This window comes from Lampris incognitus, chromosome 18 (genome assembly GCF_029633865.1).
Source record: "Lampris incognitus isolate fLamInc1 chromosome 18, fLamInc1.hap2, whole genome shotgun sequence".
NCBI classification, from domain to species: Eukaryota; Metazoa; Chordata; class Actinopteri; order Lampriformes; family Lampridae; genus Lampris; species Lampris incognitus.
In genome coordinates, this window is record NC_079228.1 from 26,944,338 (window position 1) to 26,962,499 (window position 18,162).

Genomic DNA, 18,162 nt, shown 5'->3' on the forward strand with positions numbered 1-18,162 from the left:
CAATTAGGTGTCTTTGAAAAGGCAAGCCTGGGGAATGCATTTTATACACTCCATAAAAAAATCCCTAAATACAGAAGCAGTTGGTCTAGTAGACGACATGGTAAATGATAATGATGACAAGAAAACGGTGTAGTTGACTGGTCTTGAAATAAAACTGTAGTACTTGAGTCAGATCCTCATATTCCCAGAACAATTAAACACATTGTCAATTCTTAGACACTCAAAATGTCTCCAGATGAAACCAGACTTGAGTAGACCTGCTACAACACCTAGTGAGTCATTTACCACTTGAAATTATGGTCCACTAATCCCTACTTTCCTTCTGCTTTTGAAATGCCAAAACAACAGGAACTGTATCATTCAAGTCGCCTGATTTATTTCACTGTACAATTGGATCAGAAACCGAGATGCTGCAGGGTTTCACATATAGAGATTTGCTTGCTGGATCAACAGTGTTTTAAGATGTCCAGAGCAGGAAATGGCAGTTTCTGTAGCCCGCTTGGACAGTGGTTTAAGAAAAAAGCTAAAAATGTGGTCACTTTTGCTAAGATACAACAAAATTGCATTAAAGAGACATGCTCTCCCTTTTTTGTGATCAAGAAGGCCGATAAAAGAGAGCAGTGCTGCAGCCAAAAGTGTTAGCGAGCAGGCTAGCTAAATTCAGTTAGTATATGCTTTTATGTTTCTTAAAGAGTACATAACCCCTTTTTTGGCCTGTTTCCACCTACAGAGGTTTTGAAAAGGGGTAAAAAAGGACGTAGATGAATAAGACAGCGATAGTCGTGCGTGTGTGTGTGTGTGTGTGGGGGGGGTGAAGGTGGCAGCTTCCAGCTTCTCGCAAGTCTGTCCGGAGAGTTTAGTTGCCCAACGCCGGCGTTTCGCCTCTTCCAGACAGCTCATATTTTATTTGTGATTTTATTGGTCTAATGCACTGTAGCCCACATGGGTCGCCTACATCACATGTGTCTCGGCATGTTTGATGGCCCCATATTAAACAGGTAATTTGGAAGGGCTTGATCGTAACGTGCGTTTCCCTACAGATTTTCTCCCTCAAAGCAGCCATGTGGGGCGCCTTGTTTTTTTGTTGAATTTATCATGAGGGCATTCCGTTCTGCCACCCTAAACCCATACAAATGTATTTGTAGCTCAAAAAATACATTTTTAAAAAAAGGTTTACAAACCTCTTTAAGACCCCTGCTCTTGGCCAGGTGCCGGGGGGGGGGATGCCCATATAAAAACAAAAAAAAGACAGAGTTGAAAGAAATTGACAAGAGTGAGAACAGCAAAAGACCGAGGAAATTCAGCCTCCTTGACCAGGTGGTCACGATGAGAAGAAGGACCAAGTCTTGTGCCAAATGATCAGTTTAGTGCACTTTCACAAGTAACAAGAATAGAATATGTAGAGATCAACCGGTTAAATAACCCTAAAAGTGTAGAGATCGAAAGCAATATCACAGTTTTATAAACAGGAGACGACGAGCAAAAAACGCAGCTCCAAGTTTCTGTCATGCAGAACGCCAGAGGTTCGGCATCCAGCGAGAGATCTCTTCAAACAAAGCATATGATAAATGACAAAAAGCAGTTGCTATAATAAAATCTGGGAGGCACCGTATACATTTCTGTCCGAGCGATATTCCATACTAATTATACGGTAGAGACACAAATTTAGCCCATCAACACGACACAATCTGCTAGTTGGACTTCAGCGTCCAAGTGTGGGTGAGAAACTTAATGCACAAGCGTGCCACAGCTAGTAATTATTATCTTTTTCTCATTTCCAAAGTAAAGGTGAAAGGCAAAGAGATTACCAGACTCTGTCTGCATCAATTAGTGACTCGCCATTCCTTTCTGCATTAAAGTCAATTTGTTTAATGTATTACAATTTTCAAAACAAATTAACGCAGCCAGTTTTAACGAGATCTGCGTTTGCCTAACGCTGTGCGAGTGTGATGACGTCACGGTATGTCCTGCCCAGCCAAAATGGCTGACAGCATCCCATTAAACCCGGTGCGGAAGAACTCGAAAAAAATCCCGTATCGGAAATCAGCAAGAGTTTCAAGGTATGAATGAACTATTTTGTGTCTGCTATCGAGCACCGAAGCGATAGTAACGTGCCGGATGTCTCAATTTAGCTTCTCCGGTGACATCTGCTCGTAGGGTGTATGGATCGTGGCTGTGGCGTTAGCTTATGTTAGCATTGTTGTTTTCACCTTGCGCTGACAGGTCCCTTCTCCTGTTGGACAGCTGCTTGTTTTGATCTTTTCCAGTTTTGATAAAGTTACTTATATCTACCTTTACAATAATCACCGGGTACGCGGACACTACAACAAATACGGCGACTACCTTGTGAGCTAGTTACCATATAACGCTATATTAGTGGCAAACATTCACAATGTACACTGCCCTGCGTGTTGTCATGTGACAGCTACTACCGACGTCTTTTCGTAGTTCTTTTTTAACCACGGCATTCACCTTTACTTTTTAAAGCCTAGCATCATCTTCATTTTTTACTCCTAGTGTCCATCCTGGCTGACTGTACATGTTTCAAGTGGGGACATGAAACTTGACCAGTCTGAAACTGAAGTTTTAATATACGAAGTGAATAAGAGTACGTAAGGACTTGGTGTCTTATAGCAGAGTGGCCCGTTGGGCTGCTTTCCCAATATCAATAGAGAATGAGACAACCCATAAAAATTACAATTCCTCCTCAGCTGGCATAGCTTGGTTGTGCCGTGAACATGTCTCTTCTTTTGTTGTGAAAATGTCCGTCATACCCACCTCAACTTGTCATGGACACTATTTCCTTTTGAAACTTGTGGGCTTTAAAATACTTGTGGTAAACACTGTACACTGGATGTTCAACGTGCAGTTCCCAGTTATGTTTTCATTATTATTTGTATTAATATTTAGGCGATTCTAAACCCCCCACCCCCACCCCCACAGGACACCTCTCTCATCCACCAGGAGGTGAGAGGTTCAGCACCACTTTAGCTGGTAGGGATTCACGGTGTTGCTCAAGGATGTGCAAGGTTGATTTCTGTTGCCAAGGTGGCTTGAAGCGCTGGTGTTAAAATATCAGGTCGCGGTTCCACACCACCAATCCTTTCCAAAGGACTCGCGAAGGTGTTTTCTTCTCAGGTGTCTAAAAGTCTTTAGCTGAGGGAGAGAGGATGCGCGTGCATCACTCCCTGTCCCTGGCGTGTCTCTGTCTGGGGTGCAGCCATGTTTAAACTGTCTCAAGCCAATTAGGCTGACTGAGACAGGTGCCACCACACCCCACTCAGTTTTCTTTTGCATCCAGGAAAAGCTGGCTAAATTATTATGGTGCTCGTCACAAGATATAATATACATACTGTATATAAACACACACATGTACAGTGACAGTGCAGTGTCTTCAAGGAAATTGTCAATATTGACAAATTGCCAAATCAGGCTTTTTACTTGAGATCTGGTGTCAGTTTGTAGTAGGTCAATCAGATATTGTGATGGGATGCTGTTGGTTGTCTGTTTGGGAAAGACTACAGTCCACTCATTCAATTCCAGTTCTATGTTATTAACTGCATAATATGACTCAAAATCTTGCCAACCATACAGCTTCAAATCAGCATCCGAATCATTCAAAATGGACAAGATGAATTAATGCAAAGCATGTTGTGGTAACGTGGGTGTGCCAAGTCCTGACACACATTGTGCAATTATGAATAACGGGTTGTCTCCATGACAGAACGTTTTATCGCAAACTCATTATCTGTATGTCAGAACAAACAAAAGTAGCTGGAGCTCTGAAAGGTTTGTCAGGTTTCACCAGCTTTTGAATGGAGAAGTGCTCTGTAGTAGAAGTGTATCAGTAAGAACCACTCTGAACCATTGGTCTTAAGCTCATAATCCCCCCCTAAAGCTAGTTTTATGCTTGTTCACATGTTTGTGTGTGTGTTTTTTTCTTTTCTGTGGGTACAAGGCACGCGTGCTCAAATGCAGCTGGATTTTATTCAGGTTGCATCGTCTCACACAGCAACCATCAACTAAACACTTATTTTCTTTGCATCATATTCAAATTTTATATGGAGTCCTTTGCTCAGTAATATACTTAAAATCCATAGTGTGTTGGAGTGCCTCATCTACTCCTCACAACTGATGTCTTTTGAAATATTAACAACCATTTTTTTCTGTTATCATCACTCATTATTTTGCATTTGTTTGTTTCTTCTACCCAAACATTAATCATGATGTTCTTATACAAGCATTAACCATAACTTAATGAATAAACTGCATTATGGCTTTGTGCATTGCAGAAGGCTCTCTAGTCACTCCCATAAGTTTATGGTGGTGGAAAGTCCTGGCACCTTGAGCCCTTATAAAAATGATTAGCCGCAAAGAGTATGTTAACATGTAAACAAATACTAAGTAAGGCAACATTTCGATTGGTTCAAAATAACAGGATTTCTCCAGTAATTGGGTATTCATGAATTATTTTATGGCCCATTTAATGCTTCCTCTCCTTTTCACCGTCCAATCATTGCAGTTGACAGCCTTCAAGCAAGCATGTTGGATAATTTTCTTTGCTTGATTATTTTTTTTCTTCTTTTTCTTGTTGTTGCAGAACACCATAACAAGAGTGTTCCCATTTGCCATCCCATCTGAGAGTTAGCTGTCAGCCAGCTAACTGGATAAAAGCTGTTTTGTGGTGTATTGTACAAACAACGCCCGACTCACTGAGTCTTGTAATGTTTTACACACTCAGTTTCACAAGTGAGATTTAAAACACCCTGCACAACACTCACTTTCAAGAAAATCACTGCATATTTATTTGTAAGTTTGTTTGCAGTGATTTTCTTGCATTGCAGTATTGCGTGGATATTTTTTTCTCCTCATATTGTCAACTTTGTTCTCCACTGCGCCTGCTAAAAGGTTGGACAGGTGGGCAGATATTTTCTTTATATATGCTTAATTTCAAAAAGCTGAAAGTAACCCAGCTAAGATGTGTTCATACACCAGTAAATTTAAAGATTGAGCAAAATACTAAATGTCCTAATCATGATATTTTTACTCAAATTTTGATCGTTGGTCAATACAAATGATAAATGCATATGTGTGTATGTTTCTGATTCTGAGTAATGCCTCTATGTGATTCTGATTGGATCATTAGTAATATGTACTTTACGTAAACATAGCCATAGAGCTGGTCTGTCTGTCTGTGTGATTCTCCAAAAAGCATGTGAGAGAAGCACAAGCTAGGCTGCATGCAAACAGAATGAAGAATAGCCTGGATTTTACTGTAACCGCAGGTTGCAGCTCTTATGGTGAAACTGATATCCCCTTGGGTACACAACTCATTGTGGTCTGGATTTACAGTCAGCATCATATAACATCTAGCTGTGTTACATTGTAGGATGCACACTGACTCAAAGATCACAGCAGTTGTTTAAGACTGTAATTTTCATTTACCTTCTTTTAACCAACCAGTTGGTTGATTGCTCATCATCTTGTTTTTCTTTTTTTTCCTGTTTACTTTAAGGTTAGATGTTTCATAAGACCAGTGCTTATTTCATCTTGCCTTTATTAATTAATGATTTGCATCTCCTGTTTTTTTTAATATATTTTCTGACTTTGTTTTCGCCATGTATGTTTGTTTTATCACTCTGCAAATAGGCGTCTTAGTCCCTCAGCTGTGACACAGTGACATAGTGAATGTTGTAAACCTACATGCACTGATTGCAGGCTTTTCTGTTCTGTAGAAAGACCTCATGAACAAGATAGTAGGGTTATAATCTCATGAGTATCACCAATGTCTCTTTAAAATGGCTCTGTGATGTAAAAGGGAGGTAGGCTATACTCTCCAGTACTTACTGACTGGAACTGAACCAAATGCTTTAACTGACTTTAATGTAATCTTTTCTGTAAGTCTCCCTGGTCATTTGTGTTTTCTCTGCACAGCTTGTGCTATAAACAGCGTTCTTTCAGTGTTGAATACCATCCACCCTCATAAGTGCTTCAATTTGCCAGGCTTTGCTCTCATAGGCTGCATGTAGCGTGTATGGCATGGGCAGCATGGTGGCCTGGTGGTTAGCACTGTTGCCTCATAGCAAGAAGGTCCTGGGTTCGAACCCCAGGCCGTCCCAGGTAATTTCTGTGTGGAGTTTGCATGTTCTCCCCGTGTCTACGTAGGTTTCTTCCCACCATCAAAAAGACATGCATGTTAGGGTTAATACTCCTGTCTGTGCCTCTGACCAAGGCAATGGAAAGAAGAACGGGCATTGATCCCTGGGCACTGCAGCTGCCCACTGCTCCTATATCGTAGGATGGGTTAAATGCAGAAGACAGATTTCATTGTAATCTACAATGACAAAATAAGGCGGCTTTCTACTATTCAGAATCTGTGTTGGTTTAAGGTGTGAAAATTTGTAAACCAAAAAGCTACGATCTGTAAAACACTTTTTTGTGATTCTTAACCAGCAGAGTGCAGGGTCAGCACAGGGTCAGCAGTCTTACTCAAAGACACTTCAACAGGGTGGGTGCTCTCTATCGTGGGGTCTTAAACCTGGGCCTACCTGTTCAATTACCTTTCCTGCACTCATGAAGCCCCCCCTGCTGTTTCCAAAGCTTTAGATGGACAATAGTAATGTGTAGATATGCATTTTTCCAATTTTTGCTGTTTTACTCTTAATTGTCTGTTAAAGGGATGCCTTCAAACTAGGCACTAGGGGAAACCATTTTTTTATTTTTGCCGTAACCCTAGAAGACCCTTTATTTGTTAGCATTCCTTATTCAGAGTAGAAGATCCTGCTAGCTACAAGGTATAATTCCAAAATTTTCGTTTTGTTTTCTCTATTATTGATGAGTTTCAGCTCATGTGTTGCTGTACTTTGTCCTCACAGATACTCTCTAGAAGATGAGCCCTCTAACTTGGATGAGATGCCCTTAATGATGTCGGAGGAAGGCTTCGAGAATGACGAGAGTGACTACCAGACCCTTCCTCGAGCCAGGGTCAACCAGAGACAGAGAGGCCTTGGCTGGTTTATTTTAGGGGGCTGGAAAGTCCTCTGTGGCAGGTGTGTGTTTTTTTTGGGGTTTTTTTTTTTTTTTTTTTTTTTTTTGTATATAGGAAGAGATATCATAGCATGAATGCCATTCAACAGCCATTCATTGGTAAAATATACATTGCAATTTCATCATCAGATCAACTGCTAACAAATCTGGGTGAGTAGTGACAACTTCAAGTTTTAGCAGAAAACCTGACCATTTTGAGATGCCCTGCTCTGTATCAAATCAGTTTTAAGATTTCAGTAATTAAAATTAGAACACAATACTGTGATTTTTTTTTTTTTTTACACACACTTCTGCATATACCCATGTTGCTCAGAGCTGTTTGCAGTTTGGAAGGGTAGTTTTTGAGGCAGTAGACAGTGGCGCTTCATATTTTGCAAGTCTTTTTCATATCTATATAATCATCAGTCTTGCAAATTAGCCAGTGCACTGCAAAGTCACTTTATTTTGAACGTATAGTTAGAATATTTCGCTTCCAACCCTTGAAGTTCTATGTGTATATTGTCAGTGCCTATGCCAGTAATGCCCAGTTTGGATTTCAAACGCACCAGTAGTTGTGCATGAAGTGCAAAGAGAGGATAAGGGGGAATGTTTTTTGGTCGAGTTGCTCGATACGCACCATCAGTCCAAAAAAGATTTTAAGGTCAAACAGAATGGCTGTGGTTTATCCAACTAATGATTCATTTGACAGGTTTTGCCCTCTAAAAACACTCATTTTGGCTACATGTATGAGAGGAATATTTGTTTATTCCAGCACAATGAATTTTAATAACATTTGTAAACAAATGTTTGTTGTTTATATGGAATCTCTATGCCCAAAAGTAACTTTTATTTGTGAATGAATTTCATAGAATATTAAGTTTTCAGTGTCATTCGGTTATCAAGGCACATCTCCACCCCAAGCTGCATATTGATTCCCCACCCCCACCCCCCCCACTAATGAACAAATCGGATTTTTCACAGCTGACCAGTTTGATGCTTTCCAGTAATTTTATGTGTGCTTAGCCAGGGATTATAAAACACAAATAATTCACGCTGAATAAGCTCTGCCTATTCAAATGCCATATTATTTGGATAGCATTCATTTGCGCAAATAATCGCTCTTATGAATCTGAACTCGAATGGGTACAGACTAAGGACACCGTGGCCAATACAAACATTTCTTTTTACCAAAGTTGATTTATTTTGTCATATGGTTTTGCCAACTTGCTTAAAGAGTGGAAAAGCCAAGTCCATCAGCATGACGGTACACACCCACACAATGCCAGACCTTTTCTCCTCTCCCTACTAGTGCCAGTTTAGGACATGCTTACATCAAACCGCTTAGAATGTAACTCGCCACCAAACTGTTTGCATTTTTCAGAGATATACTACATAAACCACCGCGTAGCCGTTAGCAGATTGCTAGGAAGTCAAAAAAGTTTTTTCCAAAGTGTTGAATTAATGTAGTTGTTGCAGTCCACTCTCAACCCCTCTCATCCTTATTTACAACCAGAACTTTGCATGTGAGCAGTGATGTTATTTAATCTGCCTCTGGGGTGAAACTATTCAGGATACACATAGGAAAAGGTGCAGCATTTTATGAAATCAAGATAGGCCTCCCAATACAGTATGTCTTGAGATGAGCAGATTTGTTCTTCTGTGAGCATGTCTGACTCCCGCAGCAACAGCATGGGAATTCCCTCCTGGAGAGCCTCTAACCTTTTCAAGAGCTAGAGGAGAATTGTTTCCTTCTAAAATTGTGTCAAAAGAAGCCTTGAAGATCTAATTAACACAGACAAGATAAGGGATTTCATTAGTGAAGTACTGTGGGATGAAGTAGGACACAGCAGTGCATCTCATTGGCCACATTACTATGAAAAATGAGAGGGCAGCGCTCATCCAGAGATTTTACATTCCGTGAGCTCTGGTACTGTTGAAATGCTGACCAGCAGCAATTTATTTTCCTTTTGTTTTTATTTTAGGTTATTAGAGGTCCTTATTGATTGTGTTGTAATCTCTCAGCTCACTCAAGTTACACATGTGACCCTATAGTAAATAAAAGAAACTTAACATATTTTGGCTTTGACTGGTTGCAGGGATTGCCAAATTTCAAACTGTATCGACTATATTAGCTTTTTTTTATTGGCTAATTAGATTTTTGAGCAGGATAAAAGCTCACTCTTTTTACCAGCAAAATGTGCATTCCAAATTACATTTGGTTACATGCAGAACATGCTGATAGGGTAAATAAACCAAGTAAGAGATTGAGTGGTATTTGGCATGATACAGGTAATAATCTCCCATCCTGGACCCTTTTTATGTCTGCCCCCCAACTCAGCTGCTGTGATTGCCTCACCCGTACGTGTCGTAGGAAGAAGGAGCTGAAGGCCAGGACAGTGTGGCTTGGCTGTCCTGAGAAATGCGAAGAGAAATACCCCAAGAATGCCATCAAAAACCAGAAGTACAACTTCTTCACCTTTGTGCCTGGGGTGAGCTGGCTTTTAGAGAATGTCTTTGACTTGGGGCTTGTGTTGGACTACCAGTCTCACCTAAGTGTGTGTCATGTTCTTTGGCATCCGTACACTTGTTATGTGCTTTCAATGTTTTTATGGTATTGAATTTACAAAGAACTCATCCTTCCACTCAAATAATACTGTTTTTTGAATAAATGCATGCACTGGATTTCTCTTGATTGTTAACTGTTCCTTTCTATCGCTGAAGTGAGGGTTTCTTTGTGGGGAATGTTTGAGATCCATCAGTGCTCCTTATTAAAAAGCTCACAGCTCCATAATTAAGAGGCCTATCTTCTGCCCAAGCCATAAAATGTCAACTGTCTCTCAAAGACATAGATATTCTCATCGACAGCTTGCCAAAGACCTCTGTTTCTCTCCCACCACTTTGAATTATTAAATACACACAGATTGGGTTTAGCAGTGTGCATTTTTCCCTAAAGGTCACGGGGTTCATTAACTATAGAGTGCAGTACATCGATCCCATTGGCTATGCTAATCTGTGACTAGTTGCCAGACTCATTATTGCAATCATTATTCAAAATCTAACCTGAGATGAACAGCCTTATGCTTGCTACCTAAGATCTCTGAAATAGCAGGAACAAAAGAGAAACCAAATGGGCCCTCTATATATGTGCCATTGACTGGTTGATAGTCTGTTAGTGAAAGGATTTCAGTATACCGGACAAGACACAAGAAGTCCTCCAGTAAATTCCACTTGAAACAATATATGGAAGTAACAAACTTGGCACGGTGCGATCAAGAGAAACGATTGATGTCCCCTGCCTTATTCCATTATTGTGATAAGGTGAGCAGTTCTAAACGTCTTTCAAATTCAACCCTTAAAGCTCAGGAAACAACCAACCGCTGACATTTTACCAAATTGACCTGCCAAATGAAATGCGCACCCTGCACGTCATTCGAAAGACAACCTCAGAAAGCACAAAAGGTTTCCATCACGTTAATTTAAAGTTAACAGCATTAAGTTGTATCTTTTTTCCACCTGCAGACATGTAACCCATCCCGCCTGCAGCGTTGTTACAACTGCTGGCCGCGTCCCGGTTGTCTCCTCCATCGGATGTCGTCTTCGTCATTCGTATCACCTTGCTGACACAATCGCTCATCATGCCCAATGCTTGTCTGTTCTACCTTCTCAGGTTCTCTACCAGCAGTTCAAGTTCTTCCTCAACCTCTACTTTCTAGTGGTGGCCTGTTCCCAGTTTGTGCCATCGCTGAAAATTGGCTATTTGTACACGTACTGGGCTCCTCTGGTAAATGCACTAGACTATTTTTTCCCCCTCTTTCCTGCTCTGGTTGTTTTAGCAGGGGATGCAGTATGAAAACTATTAGTTGGATGGTTAAAAAAATTGTTTCTAAACAACAAAACAACAGAGGCATAGTTAATGCGAGCTAGATTGTGAAGTCTTAATTATATTACATATTTTCTTTTGCATTTGCTCTTAAATAATATTTACTCCTCATTTATTCTTCACTTTTCCTCTTTACTTACAGTTTTTTATCTGGTAAAAAGGTGGTGATGTTAATGCTCTTGCTATGTCACCCACCACCACTGAGGAAAGGGTGTGATTGGTTATTCATTTTCCAAAGTTTATTTGATTCCTTGTAATATGGATATTGAGAGGTCACTGTTTCTGATGCTGTTAAGTTACTTGTTAAAAAAAGATAAATATCTATTCTGTGAACATTAGCATGTCACCCCTCCCATATTTCTGAATATAATGTAGTATCACACAGTCATCCCCTGTGAATGTCGTAGTCGATCATAGTAACCATTAAATTGAATAGGACTCATTTTGCTACATTTCTAAAAGAAGAAGGAGCAACGGAAACAGATTTGGTCTCTTAAGCAAGAATTTCCAATAAAGCATGACTCCAATTGTGAAAAGAGTTGCTAACTTTGGTTTAGATTTCACAAAGTGGCACGTGCTTGTGTTTTATTTAGTCTGTATTCCAAATGGTGATAGTGTGTTATAACTAGCCTTCTACAGTGCATGTCTTTCCAAGTGCTGACACATAGCGGTAATCTTTCCTGGATATTCTTTGACACCCCCTCACTTCCTAGGGTTTTGTATTAGCTGTCACCATGATACGAGAGTTGGTAGACGAGGTCCGACGCTACCAGCGGGACAAAGAGATGAACTCCCAACTCTACAGCAAGCTCACCGTGCGTGGTAAGAGGAAGGGAGAGGGGGAAAGAGATCGATTGGTATTTTTCCTAATGCCTGTAACCAATTGCTGATTTCACAGTAATGGATATATCCAGTGTATACAGCGTATGGTCAAGCTTTTTCCCCATGCAATTAAGGGACGCCACTCCATTGGATCTTCACTTGTAACAAAAGTCATTCCTCTAGCTGTAATTGCATTGATTTTTTTTTCCTCCAATTTCTCAAGACTGTATGATCTAAGATCTATCCCTCTGTTGAACGTGTGGTAAATCCCTCTGTGCAATATCTATGACTGCGACCGGGGGATGCAACTCTCACACGCTGTGCATGTGCGCATGCCAACACACTTGTGCGTGGTTGACTGCGCAAGAGGAGAAGGAGACATGGAGGATATTGAGTTGGTATAATTGAGAGTGACCCCAGTGTGCCGTTGTTTTTGTCCATGCCTCAGACCAGAGATCAAAACAGAGGGGTATTACATTTGCATGGCCGAGGTAATCAATCTCTCAGAAACTAAGGGAGAATGAGAAAAGCAACGTTGGGGGGGGGACCAGTTGTGGTTTAAGAGTAAGCGTTTTATTTCACCCCTGTTAAAACATTTCAAGCACATCTAGTTAATTGTCTGTCTCTTTTAATTATGCCCTTAGAATTATTGTCTGAATTTGGCTTGATCTTTTTTTTTCTCTCTCTCTCTGTAATTTCTGTTCCCTTTCCCCAGGTAAAACTCAAGTGAAGAGTTCTGACATACAAGTTGGAGATTTGATCATTGTTGAGAAGGTGAGGCTTCAGTTTCCTCTATGGATGACTGCGTACAAGGTTGGAACAGAGATTGATCTTGGACACTAGCCAACAAGGCAGATAGGCTGAGTTTTCAACTAGAAAACATTACCATCCTAGATTTTATGATCCCATAGTCCATTATGTTATGTCATTATCACAGTCTGCTACCTCTTAATGCTGTAGGTAACATGACACAAAACCGGTTTGTCATGTGGAACACGACTTTGAGATTATGGGCAAAATGATTTCTTTGAATGATTTGCCTAATATTGTGACCACAATGATCAGCCGTGGCTATTGGTGTTTGTCAGATTCCTGTGCAACAAAGAGTCCATTTTTGGCTTTCCAAATTATTTCATGTTTGCTTTTGGGGGATGGGGTGATACCACATTGGTGGTATAAGTGGTGAGTAACACAGTGTTGGCATGAGTTTCCTCCTTGTGCTTTGGTTTCCTCCCACAGTTCAAAGACATGCAAATCGGGTGCATTGGAGATTTCAAATTGCCCATAGATGTAAATGTGAATGATATGTCTGTATTCTTTAGTGGACTGGCACCCTCTCTGAGATGCCCATCCACCTTCAATGCAGTGCCCGTTGGTATAGGCTTCAGACTTCTGTGACCCTGATTCAGATTAAGTCGGTGTGGTGAATGATTGAGTGAATTTGAAGGACAAACATACTTTTCTGTTATCAGAGGATTTATCCGTTCTCACCCCATGTATGGACCAGTAAAATGCTGTCATTGTCATTCAGTTGGGGCTAATCACTCTTTAAGTTGACATATTAGGCCTTGTTCCACCATGCCCATTCTTGTGTGAGCCATATGGCCAAAGTAAATGAGGAAAAATTTAGTTGCATTGTATGCCAGTTATGGCCATGATGAATTTTAGTGCTCTCTGTAGATGAACTTTAATGGGAATGCTTGATTTCATAGCACTAAATGAAATGAAATGAAGTTAAATTTTATTTACAATTCATAATGGCATGCACAGCCATGGTTATGTGGAGTCCTGTGACCATGAAAGAAACATGACATATCTCACCATCGGGTCAACATTGTGAATTTTCTTGAGAAATGGAGACGATCAAAAGGAATTAAAAGATTATAAAGGAATTGAAAGAAATGCAGCATTCATTCGTTTTCTCATTTACAAGTAATAAAGCAAACAATGTTTATGGAGTCTGACAATGGCAGAATTGGAGCAGACAGCTGGTCTGTGCATCAATTGCAGATTGTGCCTTAAAACTTAAATCAGTTAAATTCTATGAGCATCCTTTATGTTTTAGTCAAAGTTTAATGCAATGTTATTACAAAGCCCTACTGTAGTTTAGTTTGTCCAATAAAAAACTGTTATTGTAAAGCCTCAACCACCTTATGCATCAATGACATCCTAGCAAGCCCTGGCCTATTGTTCCCATTCTGAAGTCAGTGAATAGGTGTAGATTTGTAAAAAGACGTTGAACTGCGCAGTTCTTTTCAACGAAGAATCACCACTGCTTTCCCTTGCTTGCGCCAACCCATTCTTGTTTCACTGATCTCAGGTTTTAGAGATTGCATGGAGGCCACTGCCCGATGCTACTGGTTGCTTTCTGAAAGATGGTTTCAGTATACCCCTGCATATGCCCATGCTCAATTGTACAACAACAAAAGAGGGAGAATAGTCAGGAGCGTCTTCTATTCAAACTCTTCTTTCTGAATAATCAAAAGCAAGTTTGAGGCAAAGAAAAAAGAAGAAGATCGATTTAGATGCACAGTGAAATTTGTCCTTCTAGTTTTTCTAATAATGTGACTTTGAAATTGGATGTACACCAGTGCACTAGATCCACTTGCCGGTCTGGTGACCTTAGGGTCAGTGTGGAATCTAGCTATCTCTGACAAGTGAACATGTTGATTTTCCATTATTGAGTGTTAGATAGACTTCAGAGAGCTGGTACTCCCTCATTCTCTGGTCAAAGTACTGACCTTGTTCAATTATTCAGGAGGATTCGCAGGGCCTGTTATGCTGTGATTAGCGTCCAGCTGTCTTTGAAATTTCTACCTAGATACTGTAATTTGGAAACATAATTTTTTTTCCATTCTTTTCTGTAGAACCAGAGGATACCTGCAGACATGATCTTCCTGAGAACGTCAGAGAAAAATGGTGAGTGAAGAAATGGTTTGCGTCATTTTGTGCATGTGGGAGCAGGGCAGTACCAAACAAGAAAATGCCTGCTCAACAGAACCTTTACTTTGTTTAAATAAAGATGGGGAAAAAAACATGAAATATACTGTGACCATTTCTCTCAGGGAGCTTACACGGTGACAGAGTCCACATTACATAAGGGAGACATCATCTTAGAAATAGACAGGATGCTATGTAATGACAGAATTGGGTGTCATGAGGGATTATGAGGGACAGTGTCAAGCTAAACTGGGTGAGAAATGTCCTCTGTCATGCACCTCCTGTCCTTTGGCATCAACTGATCAAGCCCGCCTGTGATGCATATGATTTATCACAGTTTCTCTCCAAGACTGATGATGCAAATTCCAATTAATCAATGAGCCGCATTAGGTCCAGGCTCTTTTCTCAGGGGCACCAGGAGAAAACGTTCCGCGTACATCATTTCCATCAATCTCAGATGTGCCAATATGCTTGGCAGGGAGCTGTTGATGTCTTTATGCCTCACACATCTGCGCGCACACTCATAACACTCGGTCACACACGTATATTCACACGGGCACACAGAAACACATCTCGGCGATGTTATTTGAGGAGTAGTGCTGTCATTTCAGCGGAAGGAAGCCATGAATCATCCTCCTTGTGATAATGTTTTCCATCATACTTAACCCTGCAGGGACCGTTTACAGCTGCCCTTTAGCCTCTCTGTCAAATAGCTGCACTCATCCATCAGTTTCATATGGAATATTACCTCAGATCAATACAGGTCACGACTTCTGAGCATTTATTGGGCTCTTGTGGATGGCTCAGTTGGTTTCCTGGCGCCCGCAAGGCTCTGTATTGTGCACTACACCATTGATAGCATACTTTGACCTATGGCCATTAACTATAGCGAAATCCATTTTTTATGCTAAGTACTCGTGTCATTTTATCATACAGCGTTTGATCCTATTTCATTCAGCGGTGTGTGTTTTGAAATGTTTTTCACTCTGCCCTAATCTTAAAGAGATTGAATATCTTGATTCAGTATTATTAATCTCTAAATCCCAAATGTACTTCATTTGTATGAGTTAGAGTTCATGTTGGAGCAGGTGTTTGTCTAAGTGACATTTGTTTGTGGTCATATTGACAGCTAATATACTAAAACGGCTCCACTGCGGTGCACATATAGGATAAAGAGAAAGTCAGATATTGCCAGTTGGCAGCAGACAAACAAAAGACTTGATCCCGTTTCCGTCTCTTTTTGCACCTCCAGGTGCATGTTTCATCAGAACAGATCAGCTGGACGGAGAAACAGACTGGAAACTGAAAGTTGCTGTCGGCTGTACACAGAGACTACCAGCACTAGGGGTATGGGTTGCTCATAGTGCAGTGAATTTCTCTGGTTATCAAATTTGCTTCTGTTCCTTTGGAACAGATGATCCAACGGCTAGAAGTGACGAGTAGACAAGTGAATGAGTGTTCTGTTATCACTGAATGCAATTCTCGTCAAGTGAGCTTGCCTCTGAGCTGTAATGGAAACCTAACCAGCAGTACTGACAGACAGCAGGCACAGTCCAGACCCGGCAGCAGCTTCCTTTAAACTGGAGGTGATACTCAACACTTCAGATTTAAGTCGATTTTTTTTTCCGTTGCCACTTAATGTGATCAGAGAATTAAAGTTTCAGGAAGTCATTTGATGATTGAGCTGTTTATCATCCGTATTAGGTTTCCAGAGGATGGAGGATGGCAATGGTTGTCTTCCTCTTTAGTCATTATTCAAACATGTTGGATACCACGTTTTTATCCCTCTGCACTCGGGGATGTGCCAATACCCATACCAAAAATTAGGCTGATAAAGAGCTAAAGTAGGGTGTCATTGCCAGAGTATTTCTCCCAAACTCAGACACATATTGTAAGAAATAAAAGCAATTCAGTCTCTGCCATTTATAGACCTAGAATGTTTGCTCTCCCAGATGGAGAGTGGTAATTTACATGTTATTGTTGTCACACAACTTCAGACCTCTAAGACTAGACTTTAATATTATCAGATCAGGTGAAATCATTTTACGGGCCACCACTCAGAAAAGTTTACATTGAGGTACAGTAGTACAGTGTTGCCCACCTACTGCATAAGTATTCTGATACAGTGTAGAGCAATGAAGACATCCTAGCATCTAAAGAACTGACACGTTGGATCAACGCTGTCATAAACCAGATGCATATTTGTGAATATGAATGCATTTTGAACTGCCTAACCCTCGTGTAACGAGTTGAATATTTCCTGCACAGAAATCGTTTAGTATTAGTATGATTATTGGTCATTATTAGTATCTCATACATGGACAGTAGTGATGTTTAAGTGACATGATTGGCTTTACAGAGAGAAACAAAGTCACTTTGTGATTTTGATAATTTTATGTATAAGATTTTAAAAACCAAAGTATTCCAGAGCACCAAGTGGACTCCGACACTTGAGTACCTTTCTTCAAAATCCGCATTCCTTCACCAAAGATTCCGAGTCAGTTTCAGTATCGATGTTCAGTAGTCTCAGATACTGTGACTTTATTCTGCCGTGTCTCTGCATCTGTAAAAGGCTGGAGCAACCCTATTCTCCACTGGGGGCACAGTAAAATAATCTGCCCTACTCCTCCTTAACCGCTCTGCCCATGTTCTCACCAGGAGAACACTATCTGAGCATGACTGAGGGCTGCCTGGTCGCTGCATAGGCTCCCTGCTTGCCTGCCTGCCTGAATAATTTAATGTTTACAATCAATTTTGTTCCACATGGGGGCCAGGACTGGTGTTAGATGCTTGACAGGTCTTAGCTGCAATCTCACTTGGTTAGATGACTGAGGGAATGAGATGATTGAAGACTGATGTCACGTTGTTTGTGTGTTTTTATCTTTTGTATTATTTAAAAAAATATCTTGGTAATAACTTTTGATGTAAGATTGCCTTATATTTATATATATTAGCTGATACTCTTGTCTGGAGTTTTTTTTTAATGAACCCAACAGTAGACGTCATTACAACTGTACACCAACATTACAAACAACCCATATAATAAGAATTGAAAAGGTCATCCATAGAATCACTCGCTGTGGTAATTCTGTGAACTGAGATTCTTTTGAATCCTTATTCACTGATCTGTACCGAACAGTTTATCTTACTTTCATCTGTCGGTCCTCCTTTTCTCAGGACCTTTTCTCCATCAGCGCTTATGTCTACGCCCAGAAGCCTCAGCTGGACATCCACAGCTTTGAGGGAAACTTCACCAGGGTACAGTGCCTCTCTAACTAACATATTTATGACTCATGTGACAGATCAAGAAACACATGCAGGTTTTCATAGAAATTGGATTGACATGGCTGATGTGTGCCGCTATAATATGTTGACGAATGGCAGCATTGAAGACTTTTGTGTCTGCCTGGGCCTCTGGCTATCTCCAGCAGGCCTGCCTCTTACATCACAGACAGGTCCACCCAGCTCCGTCCATTCCCTCTCGTTGCTCTGTG

At 40.6% G+C, this 18,162-nt stretch overlaps 1 protein-coding gene across 1 annotated transcript in view; it reads left to right on the top strand.

Annotated features, from left to right (window-relative positions):
• The first annotated feature begins 1,980 nt into the window (after nt 1–1,980).
• The window catches only part of atp9b (ATPase phospholipid transporting 9B), a 49,575-nt gene continuing 33,393 nt past the window's right edge, over nt 1,981–18,162 (top strand). The window contains exons 1-9 of the mRNA XM_056298172.1: nt 1,981–2,060; nt 6,876–7,049; nt 9,365–9,515; nt 10,694–10,807; nt 11,620–11,728; nt 12,444–12,502; nt 14,596–14,647; nt 15,921–16,015; nt 17,846–17,926. Coding sequence (XP_056154147.1) covers nt 1,981–2,060; nt 6,876–7,049; nt 9,365–9,515; nt 10,694–10,807; nt 11,620–11,728; nt 12,444–12,502; nt 14,596–14,647; nt 15,921–16,015; nt 17,846–17,926 — 915 coding nt within the window. The remainder of the gene's footprint in view (nt 2,061–6,875; nt 7,050–9,364; nt 9,516–10,693; nt 10,808–11,619; nt 11,729–12,443; nt 12,503–14,595; nt 14,648–15,920; nt 16,016–17,845; nt 17,927–18,162) is intronic.